Source organism: Camelus ferus, chromosome 21 (assembly GCF_009834535.1).
Source record: "Camelus ferus isolate YT-003-E chromosome 21, BCGSAC_Cfer_1.0, whole genome shotgun sequence".
Lineage (NCBI taxonomy): Eukaryota > Metazoa > Chordata > Mammalia > Artiodactyla > Camelidae > Camelus > Camelus ferus.
The window spans coordinates 23,412,280-23,434,021 of NC_045716.1; the positions used below are offsets into that span (position 1 = coordinate 23,412,280).

Consider the following 21,742-nt stretch of genomic DNA (forward strand, 5'->3'; position numbering starts at 1 on the left):
TGTGAGATGTGAGCTATTCACCTCCAAGCCCCCCGCAGCCGGCTCCCCAGCCACTGGCTTCTCCAGGCCCACAGCCAGCGGTTTCCCTGTCATGACAGCGATGTCCTGGGAGACTTGGCTGCCACAGGGAATGAAGCCTTGACTTTGTTCTGCACGGCCCCAAGATATGGAATGAGGTCCCTGAGAGGCTGAGTTTCCACAGGGATCTGCCTCCAGGCTCCCCGTTTCTCTTGGTGACCTCACTCACTCCTCAGCTGCTAATTACCACCTTTAAACTTGCGAATGACTCTCGAATCTCCGTTTCCAGCCCAGGCCTCTACCTGGTGCTTCAGCTCCAGTAGTACATCCAGCATCCTCCTCAGTATCTCCATCTGGATGTTTCAAAGGCACACTGGTCACAACACGCCCAGGACAGAACTTATCACCCCTCCCTTGCTCCCCATTTCAGTGAACTGCACCGCAACCTACCATCTACCCAGCAGACCCGACCAGAAACAAGGCAGCGCCTGGAACCTCATCTCACCGCCTACCAGTCCCATCGGTCTATCGCCTAGACACGTAAGGTGTACCACACAGAACGCGTGTGGTTTTAAGAAGCGCCTACCCTGGTCTGGCCTTCATCAGCTCTTGCCTTGACCGCCAACGAGATTTCTTTACCCATTTCCCTATCTGGGTCTCTCTAGAGGCAAACCATTTTCTACACAGGCACCAAAGTAATAATTTTGAAAGCAAGAGTAAGAGAGTTTCTTGTTTTTAAGAACTAGACACTGAAGTATTTAGGGGCAAAGGGGCATATCATCTGCATTTTACCCTCCAAATGTTCAGGAAAAAGAAAACAAAACAGATAAATACAGATACACAGACACAGACACACACAGACACACACAACACACACACACACACACACACACACACACACACACACAGAGATATGCCCCAGCTTAGTATCTGTTTATGCGTATATAGATATAAATATAGATACATACATCTCTCTCTCTCTCTCTCTCTCTCTATATATATATATATATATATATTTGTCTTGTTTCCTTTTTTCTGAATCTGTCTGTATATATCTATATGTCTATACCTGTACCTGTATAAGTAAATAAAGAGAGAGAGAGAAAGAGAGAGGGAGAGAGAGAAAGATCAACACTTGAAATCTAGGTGAATCTGCTTGAAGGTTATCTAGGGATTTTTTGTACTGTTCTTGACACTTTTCTATAAGTCTGAAGCCATGTTAAAATGAACACATTTTAAATAAACACATTTTAAATGTAAGTGGGCCCATGTCATTCTCCTACACAGAATCCCTCAAGGGCCCCTCATGCCCCGTCTCTACAGGATAAAGCCTAAATTCTGGGCTGGTATGGCCCTGCCTGCCCCCCCAGCTTTGTCTCACCACTCCCCGGTTGATGTTCTGCCCCATCAGTGAGGACCCGTTTGTAGTTCCTGGCAGATAACCTGCTGTCTCTCACTGCAAGGTCTTTGCTCACATAGTCTTTCTGTCGGGAATCCCTGACACCCACCTGGCACTGGATAAGAGAATAAGGTAGAGGAACAATTCACACACACAGCGAGGTGGATGGAGCTAGGCAAGCTTCCTGTCCCTGCATAATCTTTCCCTCCAGGTGGCTGTGGCTGCTTCCTCTCTTCCAGCAATATACACACACAGGTTTCTGAGCAACAGCCTATGATTCTGAGTGGGTTAGAGACAGATGCGGAGAACTTGGGCAGTGTCTTTAGTGAGATCAAAGTCTCCCAAAGGGTCCCTGGATCTTGGGTTTTATGTCTTGTCACTGAGGGAGAGGACACTTGTCACTTTGTCTGGCTCTGCTTCCTTCCTGATTCTCTTAAAAGAGACAACCAAACCCCCAGGACTCCAGGGAGTCCCGTCTAGAATGTATCAGGTAAGTTTAAGCTGGAGGCCAGGGCGTTTGTGTGCTCACACCTGTGTGCGTACACGGGTCGGGGGATGGAGGGGGAGAAGACAGACAAGGTGGCTCCTTTTCTCTTGGTAGAAGTATCCCACTCTGCACCCCAGCTTCAGGGCTGCCAAGCAGCGAGTGTGCCTAATCTTAAAAAGTAGTTATGAGACATTCCCTCCCCAACCAAGAGGATCTTCTGCTAAGCTCACACGACTGGGGAGGAAGGACATCAGCCGGCCTGAAAAGCCCAGATCTGTAGGATGCTGCGTCTGCTCGTGCATCCTCCAACCTGGGAGGGATGAGTTGCGCGGCAGACCTCTGCTCCCTCAGTAGCATTTGGAGAACCACGAATTCTCTTGCTAGATTTAGTTTTGATGCAGATTAAAAGGACAGTATGAAAAGTGGCTTCACACTAGCTTGTCCCTCCAAATGGAGAGCTCTTTTTTGTCTTTCTTTGTTGTTCAGAATCTGGGAAATGGGCAAGGAGGGTAAATTAACACTAAACTGAAGAAAATCAAAAGGCTAAGTTGATCTTCATATTAAAGAACTGAGACATAAAAGAGACAGGAAGAGATGCAAGAGAGAGTGTGTACACATGCTGAGTGTCTGCTGTCTGCACAGTTTCTTTGCAATTTTAGAAAGGAAGGGGAGAGAATTTTTTGAAGGGGGGTGATTTCTGTCAGTAGTATCTATATCAATCTGACTGTCTATATCCAGATAGGGTGGTAAGAAATGTAATTTTGAGAAATTTTGCTCTGAGTGTTATTGGAAACTTTCCTTGGCATTCCTCTAATGCCCTAAATTAAAATACATAATTGCTTTTGGAAGTACTTCTTTGAATGTGACAGCTCTCTTAAACCTGGCCACAAAACTGTCCAATTATATGTAAGTTTCAAAAAAAAAGATTATATTTCAAATGCGATGCAGAGTGTTCTAAAGTTGGCCTAACATGATTTAGCTACAGATACATGGACTTCTATAAATACATTACTGTTTATCTTATGTAAAATGCATCCTTACAATATTAAAATGTAGGCTCGCTCCTTCATTCTTAACAAAAGCCCTTAAAGAGAAATGCATTAAAAAATCAGTTTAAAATACAGTTCTATTTTAGGCAGCAAAGAATCAGGGAAAAGGGCTGGGACCTGGTATCTCAACACTTATGGGCATGAGACAAGGCAGCGCCACAGAGCGTGAAAGAGAATATCCCGAGTGCGGGTCCCGGGAGCCTCAGGTCCGACCACCCTGGCCTCTGTTCCCTGGCTGACTTCCTTCCGCTCTCAGCAGTGAGGCCGGGGTGGGGAGATGAAGGTAGTGGGGGAAGTCCCTCCTGCCTCCTCCTCCTTTTCCATGCACACCTTTCATCCGGGATGATACTGGCAAGTGGGTGTGTGGAACCCAGACAAGCAGGTCTTGTATTTGCTTCCAGGTAGAGAGATCAGGCGCTTTCTGTCTGAAGTTCTGAGTCATACCAAGGTTCCGTGGGGTTGGGTCTCTCTATACGCCGTGCTACATGCACGCACGCACACACTCACATCCTCAGCTGCCCCCACTGTGTGTGAGGTACTCTCTCTGTGTGCAGTGTCCTTTGCTGGGCACTGAGGGAAGTACATGTAAATGAGATGCATCTCCAGGTGTCTGGTGTGCACCTGCCATGCAGCTAAGCACAGGGCTGGGTAACCATCGAGAATGAAAGCAGTGGAAAATTTAGATCTTCAAGTTGCTTAGAGTCTAGCCGGAGAAAATAAAAGTGAACAAGAAAGGAGCTCAATTTTTATGTCAATATAGATTCCCAAGTTTCGACTGAGAATCAGGCTATGGACAGAGGAATAAGACTCTCTGAGGAGAGGACGAGACCTTAAGAATCTGCTCCAGAGAGAATAGTATTGTGGCGAGTGGGGGTGAATGGACTGGGGTGGCCAGGGCTGCAGCTATGCGTTTCCCATCACCACTGTGGGTCCAGAAAGACTAGCGGCAGGATCACGGTTGAGGGCTGACCTAGAGCTGTGGACCACCTGGGGGCCAATAAGAAGGTCACACTAGTGATGGGAACCTTGGGGGATGGGGTGGTTCAGACTGCGGTCCAGCCTGGGGAAGGAGGCAAGTGGTGGAAACACAGAAGTTACAACAGGGATGTGATTGGTGATTCTCAGAGACTGGATTCCAGAGCTGTCATGGCAGAGAAGGGAAGCACTGTTTGGCATGGAGGTCAAAGCAAACCAAGAAGCAAGTTAGTGTTCTTAAGAATGAAGCCAGACAACCCCAGAAGGAGGTGCAAAGATGTAGTGAGAAGTCAACTATCTCCACGTTAAATGAATAGAGCCTGATATTTTGAGTTCCCCATAGAGTATACAAAATACCCTTGTAATATAAAATTCAAATGGTAGCTTCTTCATGAAGTCTTTTGCATCCCCAAGAAATATATCTTCTCTAAGGAAACACTCTCTTACTTCCATAGTCTCTCCTACGTCTACTAGGAAATGTAGAATGTTCTTCTTGGGTCTTGAGATATTTGGGTATATGATTTGATAAAATGTTAAACTCTGGAGGACAAAGCAACACATGTCCTCCCCAAACACCAGCACAGAGCCAAGCACATAACGAGATCCCAGTAAATCAAATGTTCCAGGAATTGAAGTCATGCTGTGTCACAGAGGAGACCACTAGTTGAGGGAGCTTTTGCTTTTGGGGAGATTAAATATCAGTCTCAAGGAACAAAGGTTCCCACGGTCGCCTACTCGCAAGAACAAACGAATGTGGAGCTAAACAATAAGTATCTGTTGAATGACTGGTCCAAACAGAAGGTTATGGGAGGCTGAGCTGAGGGAGGTAGTCAAGTAGGCAGCTTCTTCACCCCCATCCCAAGAGATGCACGCGACACACATATGTCCCCACCCTCCAACACGCATGCTTAGGCGTGTTGAAATCTTTTATGTTTATAGAAATGTCTGTTTCCCTTGGGGAAGGTATAAATGGAATGGTGTCCTCATGACGCAAGTCCCAGATTTGCCTCTCGGCTCCTCCTTTTGTCGTGAGGCTGCTCAGGAATCTGTGCTCACCGCCCGTGGGCCTGAGCTGGGGTGCAGTGCTGGGTGCCGCGACAGTGAGCGGCTGTTTGCATGGAAAGTCTGCCTCAGGACTACAGGCAAGGAGTGGCACAGAAATAGAGAACTCACCCCGGCACGCCGCAGAAGCACACTCACTCCACGTTCAGTGCGCACCTACCACGTGCCAGGCCCAGAACTAGGCGCTGAGAATCCAGAGATAAGTAAGATGTTGTTTCCGCTCTGTAAGTCCTCACAGCCTCGAGCAGGCAGGTAGCCGACTATACGCATGGCTTCAGCAGTGGACGGTAAGTGCTCTGTTAGGGTTATTTGGAGGTTGCTGTAGCTGGTAGAGGAGGACTTAACCAGCCAGGAGGCTTTGCCGAAGGCTTCCCAGAGGACGGACACCACCCTCAGTATTGTCTCCTCAGTGCATGGGGGCAAGTTACGGTCAAGGACACTCTGTTTTCTCCTAGAGGTTTCCTGATCTGGGAGATAACTTTACCCATCCCTCTGGCTCAGAGAGTTCTTCCTTCCCTACCCCTTCCCCTCTACGCCTACCTACCTCTCTGCCAAACCATTCCATCACACCGCTATTACTCCAACAAAAGAGCAAAAAAGCCTGGGGACTGGGCGTCTGGAGGGAGAGTCCAGAAGTTGGACCAGTTTCTAGGCTCATGAGCCATAGGATAGGGTCCTGTTCTTGCTACACCTGAAGGTCTCTGTGAGGCCTCAGCAGGTGGGGAAGGGTGGGAATGACCAAGAATACCCCATTCGTGGAAAACTCGGTTTACAGAGAGCCAGTGTGTCCCCAGCAACAAATACTAACTGAGGGCCGGCCACGCACTGGCCACCTTTTAGGCAGAGAATGAACAGCGCACACGGCAAGGCCCACGCAGGTTGCTCCCCCTCGGAGCCTACATCCTTGCAGGGAACGAGAGGCGGTAAGCACATGTACCACCAAGAAACAAGTAAATAGCACAATCTCAGGTAAGTCTTGGGGGCTGTGAAGAAACTACAGCATGGTAAGTTTTAACTAGGGTGGTTAGGGAAGGCCTCTCTGGGGCAGAAACGTTGGAGCTGGGCCTGGATGATGGCAAGATGATCATACAGAGGTCTGTAGATAGAGGCAGAGCAAGAGCAAGTGCAAAGGCCCTGAGACAGGGATGGCCTTAATGGGTTCAGTGAGCATCATGTGACCTGAGGACAGTGAACGAGGAGCAGGTGAGTTCAGGGAGTCGGGCGGGGACTGAGTTCCTGGGGTGTGGAGGCTCTAGAAGGGTCGGAGCTGGTAGTGACTTGACCTAAGTTTTGCTGGAGAAAGGTCACCCTGACTGCTCTCAGAAAGTGGTCTAAGCCAAGGCACGAATCAAGGCTCCTGTCTTCTCCCTTATGTTGGATCCTTATCAGAACCCAGAGAGCATATATTTTTACTAATTTTAAAAAATTAAAAAAATTTTGGAGGGGTAGGTAATTGGGTTTTTATTTATTTATTTAATGGAGGTACTGGGGACTGAATCCAGGACATCGTGCATGCTAGGCATGCACTCTACCACTGAGCTGTATCCTTCACCCCCCCCCAACCCCAGAGAGCATATTTCTATTCTAAAGTTTTATTTTTAATTTAGCCAGGAAGAAGCCAACCTTTAGCGATGTAGCGGTGACACAATAACTCATGCCGAGTGTGGGTCTCTTTGCGTTGTATTCTATGTCATGACTTTTCTGGAAACATGCCTCAATTGGAAAAGTGTATTCTTTGTCCATCTGAGTGCATTTGACCTTGCTGGACCACACACGGCCATTTGGGGTCCAGAGGAGAGAGTCACCGTACCAAGTGGCCTCTCGCAGAAGGAATCCTCTCCTCTTCTCCTTCTCCCAGGCACAGCCGCCGTCTCAGACCAGCCCTGCCATGCTTGTTAACTTGGCCTTCATCCATTCGTCCCGTTTCTGCCCCTCAGAGTACCTGACGGCACTGGGGCATCCCTGCTGCTCGGTAAGAGTCACAAGGGGCCAGTGGGTTCTGTCCTTCCACACGGATTGGAAACCACGCCTCTTACTTCATTTTCAGCTGCCTCGTGCCTCTAGCAGGGGTCTTAAGAACACAGAACACAGTACCAAGGCCGGCTGGCATTTCCATTTTATTTCCCTCTGCTTCCCACAATCCAGCCAAGCTGAACCACTCATTTCATTCACAGTCACAGTGTTTTCCCTGTTGACGCCTGAACTCAGGTTTTTCCCTCTGGGACCCTGCTCCATCCCATTTTGGAATCCATTCCCTGGTGCTCATTCAAAGCCCCAATCATATGTCATCTCCTTCAGGCACTGGCTCTGAGAGTTCGCTCACCCGTCTGAGACTTCCCGCGCTGAGTCTCCGAAGCGTGTGCACAGGCTCCAGATTCAGACGCAATCTGAGCTTGGATCTCGGTGACCAGCTGAGTGACGCTGGGGTGCATGCCTTGTCCTCTCTGAGCCTCAGTCTCCTTAACTCTAGGGTAAAGGGGGTAACCACACCCACATGGTGGTGTTGATGGCGGTGGTGTGCCGGGAAGATGAGATCACGCGTGTGAAGCTTTTGACGCTGTGGCGGATGTATGGCCGACGCTCAGTAAAGGGCGGCAGTTACTGTTAGCAAAGTCACCTGTGCACGTGCCTTCTGCCCCTGCTCGCTCTGAACCCTTCAGGGCGCAACCTGTCCTATTCATCACCATTTCCTTGGAGGTGTCTCCCTGGAGCCTGGATACCCAAGCTTTGTTTTTTGGACTCTTCCTTGGGTGGGGCCCTTGCACTTCTGCATCACGACACTAGGGGGAGCAGGAGACCACGGGCATTTTGGAAGACTGGCCTGCGTCTGGGTCGCCCTTCTTTTAGCCTCTACCAGTGGTGGCCCCCACCCCGTTGTAGTTCCTTCTTGCTTGAACTGTACTCTTATTCCTTTATGCTAGGAACATTTCAAAAACACCAAAGCCAAGAGCCATTCATTCCTTTTGGGAAGGCTTCCTCACTCCCCAAGTCTGCCCTCGCTGAGGGGTTCATCAAAACTGGCCAAGATTTCCTGACACTTTCATGTGTCTTTTACTATGTTTTCTGTTTCAAGGATAATGGGTTCAAGAACGTACTATCTTTTATGGTGAAGTAGGGCAAGGACAGCAGACTGGTGCCGCACTGGCTGGTGCAGCGTCTGATGTTTGAGATCCATGGAGGGAACGGTGCCCATTAAGGACAGTGGACTTGGTTGATTGTTGCTGGATGCTGTTGATACTTTAAAGAGAAAAAAACAGCAGACTCAGGCCATCCATTTACTGCCTTTTGACTGGCCCAAAGTCAGAAGGCCTGCATAGTAGTATTTAAAGTCCCTCATCTCCCACAGAGGGCAGATGATGCTACACACCAGGCCTGAGAACCTCGTAGTAACCTTCACAGAAAGCTGAATTTGCAGCATCCACACGTTTCTTATGCCAAGGGCAGGGCCCTCATAGAGAAGCAGTGGAATCTCAAAATGTGGGATGGGAACATGTTCGTGGATGTGCTTGGTAACACTGAACTTCCAAGTCCCCTGAATTTTCTCGGCCTACAAGAGTGGGCCATTCTCCTTGGATAGAAGATGCCAGTCGCCACATTGCCATTGGCTGGAGACTACGAAGAGGCCTCGCTGAAGCAGATGCCTTGTAAGACATCATCATCTAACTCAAGATCTCCCCACCCCTTCTCTCCTGGCCGTTGGTGAAGCCCACTGGGTTAGTGCTGGTCTTGCTAAGGGAGGGCAGAATTATTCGCTGATGGATCTGCAGGTAATGTGTACCAGTACATGGGAATCCTTTCCTGGGGGAGTATCTTGAGGCTGTTAGGCAGTGAGGAGCGGGCTATGAAACTGATGAGGGGGATGTTATTGATATGAGGGCAACACTTATGACTCGGTCCTCCACGGACAGTCCTGACACACTGCTGGGAAGCCTTTTGGGCCCTGGGAAAAGTTATGGCACACGCTGAGAGAGGTAGAGATTCCAGAACCACCTTCACAGAGTATTGAGTAAAGGGTAAAAAGTCTGAGAGGTGAGTGTGCTTGATGAAGAAGGTCATGGGGAATGAGTGTTGAACGGGTCCAGAGCTACAGTTCTGCAGGACGGACGGCGGTGACGGTTGCACAGCAACGTGCATGTGCACGTTGGTGCAAGTACTTAATACCTCTGAAGTGTGCAGTGATTACGATAGTAAGTTTTCTGTGATGTGTGCTTTACCACAATAAAAAAGAAAATAAATAAAGCACTATTGGGTCATAGCCCAAAGTATAAAATAAGTATTCATGAGTACACGCTGATGTAAATAAGCGATTAAATGCATACATACATACATACATACGTAAGCAGAGGGAAGAGAGACATTTCCTGTACAGAAAACTCAGAATACTTCATGTTCATACTCCACCCTCAGTGGCGGGGAGCCTAACTCCCAACTTCTTAATTGTGGGCTTTGCATAGTGACTTCCTTCCAAAGATACATCATAGAAAGATGGGATGTTGGAGGGCGATGGGAGTAACCTTCCAGTGGGGAAGGCTGACACACGCTACCTCAGCCAGGTGGTCAAGGTGATAAATCATGTTAATTGTATGTACTCTTTATATGAAAATGGCACCTGACCTCTGTGGTCTTCCTCTTCAAAACCCATAACTTCAGTCTGATCATGAGAAAAATATCAGACAAACCCAGACTGTGGGATAGTCAGCAAAATACCTGACCAGGCATGTTCTAGTTCTTGGATTAGGTGGTCAGTTGATGAGTGTTTATTGGATGACTAATGCTATAATTTATATCCGTGTAACATTTATGCTTTTCATGTATCAAATTTTGTTTAAAATATAATTTTTTAAAGTATTCATGCACATACACTGACCCAGCAATTATACTTGTAGAATTGTATCTCAATATACACATATGGGCATGAAATAATATAAGAAGAAGGAAAAAAAAAAAAAAACAAGGTAAGTCTGAGAAACCATCACAGTCAAGAGGACCCTAGAGAAACAAGACAGCTGAATGTGTGATAGTCTAGATGAGATCCTCAAACAGAAAAAGACACTAGGTAAAATCTAAAGAAACTGGAAAAAACCATGAAGTTCAGTTAATAACCACGTACCAACCGTCTTTTGTTAATTATAATAATGAATACACCATACTAAAGCAAGATGTTAGCAATAAGGAAACCTGAGTGTGAAATGTATGGTAACTCTGTACTATCTTCTTGACTTTTCTGTAAATTAAAAACCATTCTTAAAAAAATAAGGTCTATTAAAAAATTCAAAACCTAAGACTTCACTAATTACCTCCTCCTCTAAAAACAAATAGGGGGCAAAACTTAAGATTTCAAAAAAAAACTATGCACATATTTTGGGTGTTTCTAATTACTTCTCCCTGTGTTCCCAACCTTCCCAGTCAGTCCCACCCAGACTTCCCCTTAACTCTTGTCCCGTTAGGAGGACTCTATTCCCTTCTCTCATCCTCTAAGTAATGAGAGCCACTGACAAGTGTTAACCCAAGGAGTAATGTGGTTAAGTCAGAACGGTAACACCCTGACCGCTGTGTGATGGGTGGATTGCAGGGTGTGTGGAGACGGGAAGCAAGAGAGACCAGCTTGAGGGCTGTTGCAATAGTTCAGGTGAGAAATGATCTCAGTCCAAGCTTGGGAGGTGCAGGTAGAGGTAGTGAGGACTTGGTCTCTGTGGTGGGTGGGGAAGAAGAGAAGAGGAGTGAGGAATGCGATGGTGTCTCTGGCTTAAGTGAATGCACAGATGGTGCTATCAGTACTCAAGAGAGGATACCTAAGGAGGAATGAGAGTGAGTGTTGCTGGAGTTGGGTGGGGGACTGACGGATGTTAAGTGCTGTTCAGGACTATTGAGTTTGGCTTCTATGGCAGTCTCAAAAAGGATGTCCCTAGATGGGGAGGGTATAGCTCAGTGGTAGAGCGCATGCCTAGTATGCACAGGGTCCTGGGTTCAGTCCCCAGTACTGCCATTAAAATCAATCATTCAGCCAATCAATCAATCAACCTAATTACCTCCCCCACCAAAAAAAAAAAAAAAAAAAAAAAAAGAATGTCCCTGACATGCTTATGACTGTGATAAGACAGTTTTGGGTAACTTGAGACCCCCTGCCTGAGATCACGTAAATAATTAAAGCAAGGTGATTCCCAGAAAAGCGAGCCCCCCACGTGCTGACGTGATCAAGGGCAGTGAGAGCTGCAGAAATGTCAAGGCGGGAACCGCTGCAGTGACCTTGGGTCTGTATTTCTGCAGGCTATTCAGCATTTTTGGCTTCCGTGATTTCAGCTAGACCAACTTTTACTTCTTTTAGTGACACTGTCACTTTCCCCATCAGAGACCAGTCCCAGGAGTCTCTCCTCTCACCATCTTGCCCAGTTCTGCTTCTTCGCTTCCCTAAAGTCTCCTTTATAACCTTGTAGGCGGTCTGCAAGGCTCTTGGAAACCATGTGGACAATCTACACAGAGAAAACCTGGGCAGGCACCAGAATGCAGGTGGAGTCCCCACTCCCTCCCCATCGCTTTGGCCACCCTTTGGCCCCATCCCCTTTGGGTTGGGATTGGGTTCGGTGGTTATACTGTAAGGCGGTGCTGAACTGAGATAACCAGATCCTCTTCCCCTCAACCAGACTAACCCATGCCCTCTTCAAGACTGCCAAGTGCTGCTCTCAGGTGTGTGAGTGAAGCGGCCCTGCTTTGTTTTGGTGTTGTTTTGATTTCATTTTTAGCAGTGGTGGAATGTATTGAGTGCTTTGGGGAGCAGAATTCAAGAGGGGTCAAATGTCTGTCCTCCTTTGGGAGCTGGCCAAGAGAGGCAGTTGCAACCGTTGACCCCCACACAGGTTTTTATACGGTGAGCAATAGAGGATAAAAAGCCAAACAACACAGGACCCCAGGACTTCTAGGATTTATTCTGTATCATTGTGCACACTCACAGATTCAGCTATCACACTGAGGGTGCAGTCAGAGTTGCTGTAGTAACTGTCCTCAGGCAGAGGCTCTGGCCACCGGAGGTTGGGGCTGGGCTCAGGGTGATGGGCGCTGGGTGGCAACGTCCCCTCCCCCCAGCCCTACCAAAGGACGTGCAGAAGGACAGGGTCGGGCAGGTTCACAGACAAGGCGGGCCACCAGGCAGAGGACCTGAGGTAAGCGAGGCCACTGGTGCTCTCTTCACTTGTGCGGGATTGCCGGGGGCCTCTGGGCCCCTGGGGGTGGTGATTTATGTTTGGGGGGGGCACTACACCTGCTGCTGCTGCTGCTGCTCTTCAGGGAGCAAGACGTCTCCCTTCAGCGGCTGGGCGGGGTGGGTCTCCTGGTCCTGGCCAGGGGCTGGGGTAAACACAGGCTGTTTCAGCTGCCCCTCCTGCTGCGCTGCTGGGTCCTGCTGCTTTCTCGCGCTGCTCCAGGTGTTCCAGCAGCTGCTCCTCTTTCCTTTCCAGTTGCTCATCTTTCTTTGCTCGCTCTTGGTCCAGCTGCTGGTCCAGGAGATTGTTCTCCTGTTCCAGCTCTCCCTTTAGCGGCTGCTGCCTTTGTGCCTTCTCCTGCTCCAGCTGCTGCTCCGGGTCTTCTGCTTCCTGATGTTCCCCACACTCTGCCTGTTGCTGCTGCTGCTGCACTTCCTGCTCCTGTAGCTCCTGCTGCTGCTGCTCCACATGCTGTTCCAGATGCAGTTCCTGCTCCTGTGACTCTTGCTTCTGCTGTTCCACATGCTGTTCCTGCTCCTGTGACTCTTGCTGCTGCTGTTCCACGTGCTGTTCTTGCTCCTGTGACTCTTGCTGCTGCTGTTCCACGTGCTGTTCCTGCTCCTGTGACTCTTGCTGCTGCTGTTCCACGTGCTGTTCCTGCTCCTGTGACTCTTGCTGCTGCTGTTCCACGTGCTGTTCCTGCTCCTGTGACTCTTGCTGCTGCTGTTCCACGTGCTGTTCCTGCTCCTGTGACTCTTGTTGTTGCTGCTGCTCATGATGCTGTTCCGGCTGCTGTGGCTCCTTCTGCTGCAGCTCACACTCTTGCTCGGGTACCTCCTTCACAAGAGTTGTGTGTTTCTCCCCGTGCTCCAAAGGGGTCTCCCCTGGGAGCTCAGAGGGTACCTCCAGGCATGGGACAGGCAGAGGAGTTGGCTGCTTCACTTGTTCCTGCTGGATATCAGTGGGAGGAGGAACAGACTTGAGGGGCTCCTGACTGAGGGCAGGGGGCAGGGTCACTGGCAGAGTGTATTGCTGCGACATCTTGGAAGTTGCTTTAGGTCAACCTGAAAAGCCCAAAAGGAATAAGAGGGGTCACTGAAGGCAAGGAAGGAGACGAAGCCCTGGAAATGCAGCAGCACCTGGTTCCTCCACTTCCCCTCTTCTCTTGGGACACTCTGCCGCCCACCCTGGGCTGTCATTCCCCAGAAGCAGCAGAGTGAAGGATAGAACTCGGGAGGGGCAGGAAGGACCTCCAGAGACCCCCTTGTTCCCAAGAGCCACCAAAGAGGGCTCTCTCCAGGGCTGCTCTGCTGGGTGGGCTGAATGCCCCCTCACCTCCCGCCACTGCCCGTCCTTGTCTCTCCCCTGCTGCTGACCTCCACTGGCAGAGAGGAGAGACGGCTTCTGGGATTATGCCGAGAAGAGGTAAGGTGCCAGGAGTAGAAAGGTCTCCTGGAGGACTCCTGAGTCCTGGGAAGCCAGCGGCCCATGCCGACAGGGCACAAGCCCTGAGCTGGAGTCACATGACTTGTTCTCAGCTTAAACCTCCCAGTGAAATACAATGTGCTTCTAGAAAAGTCACAGCCCCTCTGGGCCTCAGATTTCTCCTCTGTGAAATGAACAGACTGGCCTACTCGCCCCCAGAGCTGCTTCCTCGCATGACCCCTGAGCTTCAGCTGCAGCCCCAGGGCTTTGGGTGAGGAGGTGGTGGGAGGCGGCTGGAAACGGCTGCCCCCACTCCCAAGCTGGGTTCTCCTGCCTCTGCTCTGCCCGGGTTCTCCAAATATACCAGTGCTCCCCACCCTGCATTTCTCCCTTCTGTAGCACAGCCAAGAGTTACAAGTATTTCCCTGGACCTTCTGTTCCCATAAAGAAGGCAAAATCACAGTCAGCCCAAATCAAGCAGTTTTAGGACAAAAATTGGCCATATTCTCCCCGCCTCCCTAATCCCCATCTCAGCCCTCTCTCTCTCTCCCCACCCCTGGCCCCCATATGCTCTAAAATATGGTCCCAAGAACACATGAGACAGGAGGGGACTGCTGTCCATTCTGTTTTCATGCCATGCCACCCAGCCCCCAGCACAGTGCCCTGAGTCTTCCTAGAAGGACAGGTAGGCCAGTTGAACCAGCACACGAGTGACACCGCTCTCTGGCCTGCGGGAAGCCCCGGCCCGTACCCTGGCTCTGCCGGCTAACACTCACCAGACTCACGGGAAGGATGGCCAGAGAAGCGTCCAGTGGAGTGCTGAGCTGAGCAGGGGCCAGGCTGCCCTTTATACAGTTCCCCAGCCTGGCCTCCTTCCCGAGTTGAAGGAGATAGACTGGTTTCACCACTCAACTTCCTCTAGCCCCTTCCTGACTCATCACCAGCACCTTGAGCAGAAAACCCCTCAGGGCCCCTTTTCACAGAGACACACAGCTCCTGCCCGGCCAGAGGGCTTGGGGGTTCAGTCACTCCTGTGGTTCTCACGACCTGGGCACTGGGAGGTAAAGGGGGCATCTCAGGAACCTGGTCCCCTTTTCCTCTTGTTCTGTGATCTCAGTCAAGTTTTCTCTCCAGATCTCAATTTGTCCCCCTGTAAAATGGGTTTATCCTCATTATTAGGCTGTAGGGTTCGTTTCCAAGGGCACCGAATAGAGAGTCATGCGTCTGTCTGGGATGTCCAGCCTGGAGATGGGGTGGAAAGGCGGAGGAATCACTTTCCCTGAAGGGGTGGGGCTGCTGGGGGATTCTCTTGGCTACTAGCCCACAACCCATCTGCTCTCAAGGCATTTCTATAACTCCATTCTGCATGGAAATAAACTCTGTCCTGGGAAGGGGAGGGTTGAGGCTGACTTTAGCCCAATATGGTCACATAGAAGCTTGTCAGGGTCTGCTGCTGGGTACCAGGGGCTACCCAGGCCCTGCGCTGAAGGCTGTAGTTACAGAAGTTCCCAAGAATCATGCTCCAAAAACTCCAAGTCACGGACAACTCTAGGCAAGGAAACAGGCACTAAGGATATAATGCATGAAATAATAAGGATTGCTTTTTATGATGATAGAACAAATGTTCTGTATAATGTTTGGGGGAAATGCATGAAGGTATAAAGATCCATACAAGTGGGTCATCCATTGCCGTCTCTGAACTACTCTCCAAAAAATAGCTTAAGCAGTCTTTCAGAGTGAGGACTGGAACTTGTCCCCGCTCAGTGCTGACGGTGACCCCACGCTCCTGGAGTGAAATCTAAACTCATTGCCACGGTTTCACAGACCCTTGGATGAGGCCGGTGCCCCCCACCTCGGGGCTCGGGGCTGCCCGGGCCCCTGACACTTCGTGTCCTTCGGCCTGACCGTGAACGCGGGGGCCCGCCAGAGAGCCTCCCCGCGGCCCCGCTGCATTTCGCTAGTGGCAGTTAAAGGATCTTTTATCTGCTGTGTTCACTTGTTTATTTTCCACCCCTCCCACAGGAAAGCAAAGCTCCGTAAGGCCAGAGTTTTCCCTGGTGTGTTTTCCACTCTGTCCCCAGCACCTGCCGCAGCCACTGAATGCAATCCGCGCCCGATAAATCCGCGCTGAAGGAATGCAGGAACCCGGAGGGAGCGACTGCCGAGCGCCTCAGCGTTGCGCCTGTGTGTGCATGTGAACAAGCCCGGCTGTGACTGGCCTTCCTTTTAATGATTGGTGGATAGTTTATTTTAGGGACTTCATTTGAACTCTCTTCCTCACAACCCATGCAGAAAACAAATATTAGAATAATATGAAGACAAAGACTAATAATTCTGAGAAGCATTCCGACTGTCCCATGGTTGTCCTGACAGTCCCCTCCCTCCCAGCCCCCGGGGAGATCTATTTATGTGCGATTTTGCCATGCTCCTGGGGCCTCGTGTGTAAAGACGGATGGAAGGCCTCCTGCCTCTGTTCACGCCCCCTGCCTCTGTTCACGCCCCCTCCGTTCCCCAGGCGCCTCGCAACATCCCCTCCTCAGCCGAGGGAGGTGCTGTCTTCAGGGGCGGGGAACGCTTCCTCCACCCCGCCCCCTGCCGTCCCGCTCCCCCCGCAGAGAACTAACCGAGCATCCTCGCACCGGGCACACATGCCTCGCACTCGGCTGCTGACCTCACATGGGAGGAATCTGCCTCTCCCCAACCCGTGACAGTCAGTCCCAGGGCAGCAGACCCAGCTGGAGGAAGTCACACCGGTCTTATGGGTTTCCAGGGGCCAATATCTGCCAGATCTGCCTCCCGCCCTCTGATTCACAGACTGATGAGAGCTTTGTGGGGAAGACAGTGTGTGTGAGCCTTTGGCCACGGGGCCAAGCTAGGGAGTGGTGAGGAGAGTGAAGACCGGAGCTGAGGGAGGGCGTGTGAGCAGGGGAGGAGCGGAGGGGCCCCAGCCTTCTAGGGGCTCAGGGCCCCACGCCCTGCCCTCAGGTTGCGCCATGTTGGGGGCAGACGTGTACACGGATGGGAGATCCTCTCAGTGTCTGCCTGAGTGACCTCATAGGCCCCGGGGTCCACATGCGGAGGCCGGGTAACTGTCCTGACCCCACCCAGTGTAACGAGGATGAGCTCACATCCCGTGACACACACAGGGGCCCCGACCCCGGCTGGTCCCCAGCCCAGGGAGGCCCCGGCTGCTTCTCTCGCAGAGGCAGAAACTGGCTGGTTTCTCCTTCTCTCTAAGTGAAACAACCTTCTTGAACTGTAGCTTAGCTGGGGGTGGGGGCAAGGGGGAGGAATGAGTCCCGCATTTCGCTGCCCTCGGGGAGGGGTGTTGAGGACAGCTCTTAGTAAGTCGTGGGGATGGAGTGATGGTAGAGAGTCCTGGGGAGCTGACCTGGACCAGGAGGTCTCACGTTCCCATCTTGGTCCCCATGCCTAGGCTGCTTCCCCAAGAGGCAATACCTCCATTCTCTGGGGCCACTACCTTCCTCTCCATTCCCACAGGCCTCCTGCTCTGCCCAGGGCGCTGTTGCCTACATCACCCCACAATGTGCAACCCACACTGGTCACCGTCCCGCAGACCTGGAAACCTCACCGTCCTCCTCCGTGGTCTCCCGAACCTGACCTCCCTCCACGCCTCATCTGCCTGTTGGGCCTCTCTGAGCCCCAGGAAGGGACAAGCAAGGAAGGGAGATGAGACCCAGAAGGGGCCAAGAGGCTCATCCTCCTCTCCGGGCTTCTGGACTGGTCTGTCTGATGTGCCCCGTTTGCCTCTCCTCCGCTTTCCTCTGCCTTCCCCTTCTTGGCCTGTGGGATTGCTGGTTCCCGCTCTCAGTCCCCAGGGTTAGCTCTTGCTTGTGAAGCTGATGGCTGTGGAGGGACGGTCACACTTCTGCCCCTCATGCAGTAAGAGGCGTGAAGGCATGAAAGGCTATCAGTAGTGGAGAAAAGATGTTCAGTGCCTTCTCCCCAAGCTGGCAGGATGCCCCCCCTCCTAAGCTCACTGGGAAATCACATTCTTTGCAGCTGATTCTCTGCACCTGATTGCAACAGTGTGTCTGAGCTGGAGGGGCCTTGGAACACAGTGGGCACGGGAGGGCACCCAGTCCCCTCCGCTGGGGCCAGTCCTCTCTTGTGACAGGTGGGCACTGAAGTCTGGAGAGGGGCAGTGAGAAACCCAAGGCCTTACAGAGGGTCTGTGATAGAGCTGGGCTGGAACCCCCATGTCCTGATCTCCACCCAGTGAGCTCTCTTCCCACCAGGCTGCCCTCTCCAGTGCCCGAGCATCTGATGTTGGCACCACGTTGCACTAGGCAACCTTGGACATTTTCCAACTCTGTGAGTCAGACATTTACTGATTGACTCCAATGTGGTCAATTCTGGGCTTTTTGGAGGAAGGGCCAGTCTTCTTTGGCTCAGATTCAGCCAAATGCCCTCAGGATGACCCTCGCTGGTCCGGGGAACAGAGAGCTCTGTGTCCTGGCTGCTGCTGGTGTTTATTTTAGCCTAATCCAATCTGGAGGAGTGTTGTTTTTCCAGGATAGACACTGGCTTTACAGTCAGACAGGCCTAGGTTCGAATCCCACCGAATTTCTTGTTACCTGGACAAGTTGCTTTACCTCTGTGACCCTCAGTTTCTTGGCCTATAAATGGGTACATGCACCTCCTTTGACCTCTGTGAGGATTTGGTGGGGTGATACATGTCGTTAGCACATAGATGGTACTCTGACTATGTTATTGTTGGGAGTCATGGCCAGTGTTTGCTGGTGGGATGCTCTGTGTTACCTGCCTAAATATGGAGTTATAATAACACCAGATTTAATGTTCTCATTTTGCAAGTGAAAACCCTGAAGCGCCAAAGTCACACAGCGTGTGGAGGAGAGTGGGGAGAGCAGCCACGTCTCCTGACTGCCCATTTGCCCCCCTGCTAATCTGCCTGCTGCCAGGCCTCAGGTGATGCTCCAGCTCAGCCCACAGAACTGTCCTCCTCCGGCACTCATGAGGCCCCACAGGAAAGGATGGTGTTCCCGTGCGTGGGGTGGGCTCGCTGGGGAATCCAGGTGGGTTTGCTGTCCTGCAGCCTGATGGTCCATGGAGGAGCCTGGGGGGCCGTGTGAGCAGAAGAGAGGTAGCAGTTTGGGTCTAGCTTTGATGTGGACAGAGGAAGCCAGGTAAGAGAGTGCAGAGTGCACAGACAGCCACATGGAGCTGGAGACGGATGGTAAGGGCTCTGCCTGCTGCATGGAACGGGGGAGGACTGGGGAAGAACCCGAAGGTGAGCCTTCCCAGGGATGTGCACAGGAGAGGGAGGCAGTCGGGGGAGGGACACAGCCTGGAGGAGGGCAGATGGAAAGGGTGGCAGGGCTCTGGTTGGAGGGACAAGGTGGGGGTGATGTCACAGAGGAGAGAGAGGAGGCAGGTGCAGAGCAACAGGGTAAGAGGGACCTAGACCAGCTGTGCAGGCTCCCCCTGGAAGTGTCATCCTCAGTCGGACCACAAGTCAAAGGAGGCAAGGATGCCCCAGGGTCTTGGCTGACTGCCTGGTTTATCAGTCTCCATCCTCTTCCTCCCCTGCAAATTAGGGAGTGCTGGGGGACACCTGAGCCTGCATCAGCTGCCACCTGAGAGGACTAATTGCTCTTAAGGTTACTACTGAAAGTGGTTACAGAGGCCACTCAGATACATGTGGAGTTTGTGCACGCACGTGTGTGTGAATGTGTGTAGTGGGGGGATCAGGGCAACATGCCTTCTCCTGGGGGAGAGGCTTCCACCAAGAGGAGTTAGTTGCCCACATCTTTTGCCTTGCTGGGGTCCCACTGAGCCCGGGTGAGCAGCCCCAGCGTGGCTCCTTTCTAACCTCATCCATTCTCTGTATTTGTGGACTATTTGTCATAATGCTGTCCAGCTGCTCCAGGCCTCCAGATGGGTGGATCCAGTGCAGAGTGTAAAACAGGGCCTATTCCTTCTTCCCCCAAATATGCCTCCCTGCCTGCTAACTCCATCAGACCAGGCCACAGTGCAGCGTCAGGGCAAGTGCTGGCCTCTGGGGCCCCAGATGGGCCAGTGTATGGGGAAGGGCCTTGGCTGCCACCCTAACCTCCCAGTCTGAGACGGAGATACAACTCCTGACCTCAGAAAGCCCCAGATTTAGGATTTAGGGGGACGCTGCTTCTGCTCCCAGGAAATTCCCATCGGATGAGAAGACGGGTACAGAAACCGAGCAATGGGTACAATTCATGCTGTGCCCTGTGACCACTCAACTAACTGGCCTGTGCATGGATGCAGGTGTGAACAGACTGGGGCTGCGAGGGTCCCTGGGGAGGAGAAGGTGAAGGAGACAAACCTTCAAAGCCTGTTGTTTACCAGACACGACACTAAACACGCCTCACTCACTCTCTCATTTAACCCTCGGCACTTCGCGGAGGAGCAGCTGGGGCCCAGAACAGCCGTCCCCCAGCCAGCAGGGGGATCAAGCACGGGTGTGTCTGCCCCCGGGCCGGCCCCTCCACCACGGGAGGCAGGGATGTCCATCACGTGCGCTACCAGACACCGGAGAGACAGAGTCCAGGGCAGCCACAGAGGAGGCTTGGAGAGCAGCAGATCCGGAGACAGCCGAGCTGGAAACCGTTGGGGTGGCTAGAAAGTTATGTTCCTGACACTCAGGTTTTACTAGAAAGCCTGCTTGGAGTGGGAAGGGGCGGGAGCAGGAAGGGGAGAGAGAGAGATCAGAGGGTTCTGGGAGAGGAGCGAGAGCCCCAGGCTTCCTCTTGCAGGCAAGTCCTCGCGTGCTCAGCCTTAGCCTCACCCTCCTTCTCGCCTGCAGTCCAGCTTCTGGTGCTTCTCCTGGGGGCCTCAGGCCCCAGCCACCCCCAAACCACCTCCCTCCCTGCCGAGAAAGCCGGTGCTGGAGGGGCTTCCACGGCCCCCGAGTCCAAACTTGGCTTTCCAGAGGATGACCCCGTCGAAATGGGGAAGAAGGGCCTGGGCTCACACAGGGGGCTGTGGCAGGTCCCGCCCGGGGCCAGGTCTCCTGAGCTCGCGTTTGCTCACCTCTGAGCCTTTGTGCATTCCCTTCTCTCTGCTGGAAGTGCCTTTTTCACCTTCTGCCTTATTGATTTTTTGTCCATTGAGAGTTTGTTGAGAGCGTCCCATGTGCCTGCGCTCCAGGCCCTTAGGGATAAAGCATTGAACAAAACATGTGCAAGTCCTCACCCTGTTAAAACTTTCATTCCAGGGTGTGAGGTGAGTGGCAAGTAAAATAAACACGCACTTGGAACACAAATCGTGTTAGAAATACTGTGTAGAAAAACAGGGCAAGAAAGAGGTCTGTGGAGTGCCGGGGGAGGGACGCTGTTTCATTTAAACGGAGTAGGCCGGAAAGGCCGCAGTAAGAACGGAGGGTAGCGAGGTCAGCGTGAGGGTGAGCGGGGGAGAGGGAACAGCAGGGCCGCGTCCCAAAGGCAGGCATCTGCCTGGCGTCGTGATCTGGAACCAGCCAGGAGGCGGTGCAGCTGGGCACGTGTGAACAAGGGAGAGAGCTGTGAGCGGAGGGTGGAGGAGTGGGAGAAGACGGGCAGCGAGAGAAATCGTGCAGCAACTTCGGCTTTCACGGTGAATGAGATGAGAAGCCACCGAAGAGTACTGTACAGAGGATCGGCATCATCTGACTGACTTTTAAAAGAATCTCCGGCCAGGATGGAAGGATGCAGAACTGTAAGAGGCAACCACAGTCACGTAGCAATGGCTGAGAGCTAGGGTGACAGCAGTTGAGGCAGGGAGAAGAGGTCCGATTACAGATATGCTTTGACAACAGAATCAGTAAGAGTCACTCACAGATTAGATGTAAGATACAGGTGAGAGCAAACAATGACTCAGAAGCTCTTGGCTTGAGTGACTGTAAGGATGGAGCTGCCATTAACAGAGATCGAGAAGACCGTGGGAGGGGCTGGTTCTGTGGGAAAAATCAACAGTGAGCTTTGGGACATGTTAAGTCTGAGATGACCATTAGATACACCCAAGTAGAACTGTCAAGTATTCAATGAGACACACTAGCAGAGTTCAGAAGAAGGTTCAGGCTGTAGACATAAATTTGGAAATCATCAGCGTATAAATGGCACTTGAAGTCATGAGCCAG

The 21,742-nt window shown here is 51.7% G+C and overlaps 1 protein-coding gene across 1 annotated transcript; it reads right to left on the reverse strand.

Moving 5' to 3' along the window:
- Window positions 1-11,893: 11,893 nt before the first annotated feature.
- On the reverse strand, window positions 11,894-14,530 carry LOC102509380 (involucrin). The gene is given in 3 exon segments (XM_006177165.3): window positions 11,894-12,392; window positions 12,394-13,250; window positions 14,388-14,530. Coding segments are annotated over 2 exon segments (987 nt in total). The 5' UTR covers window positions 13,228-13,250; window positions 14,388-14,530; the 3' UTR covers window positions 11,894-12,239.
- Window positions 14,531-21,742: the final 7,212 nt, after the last annotated feature.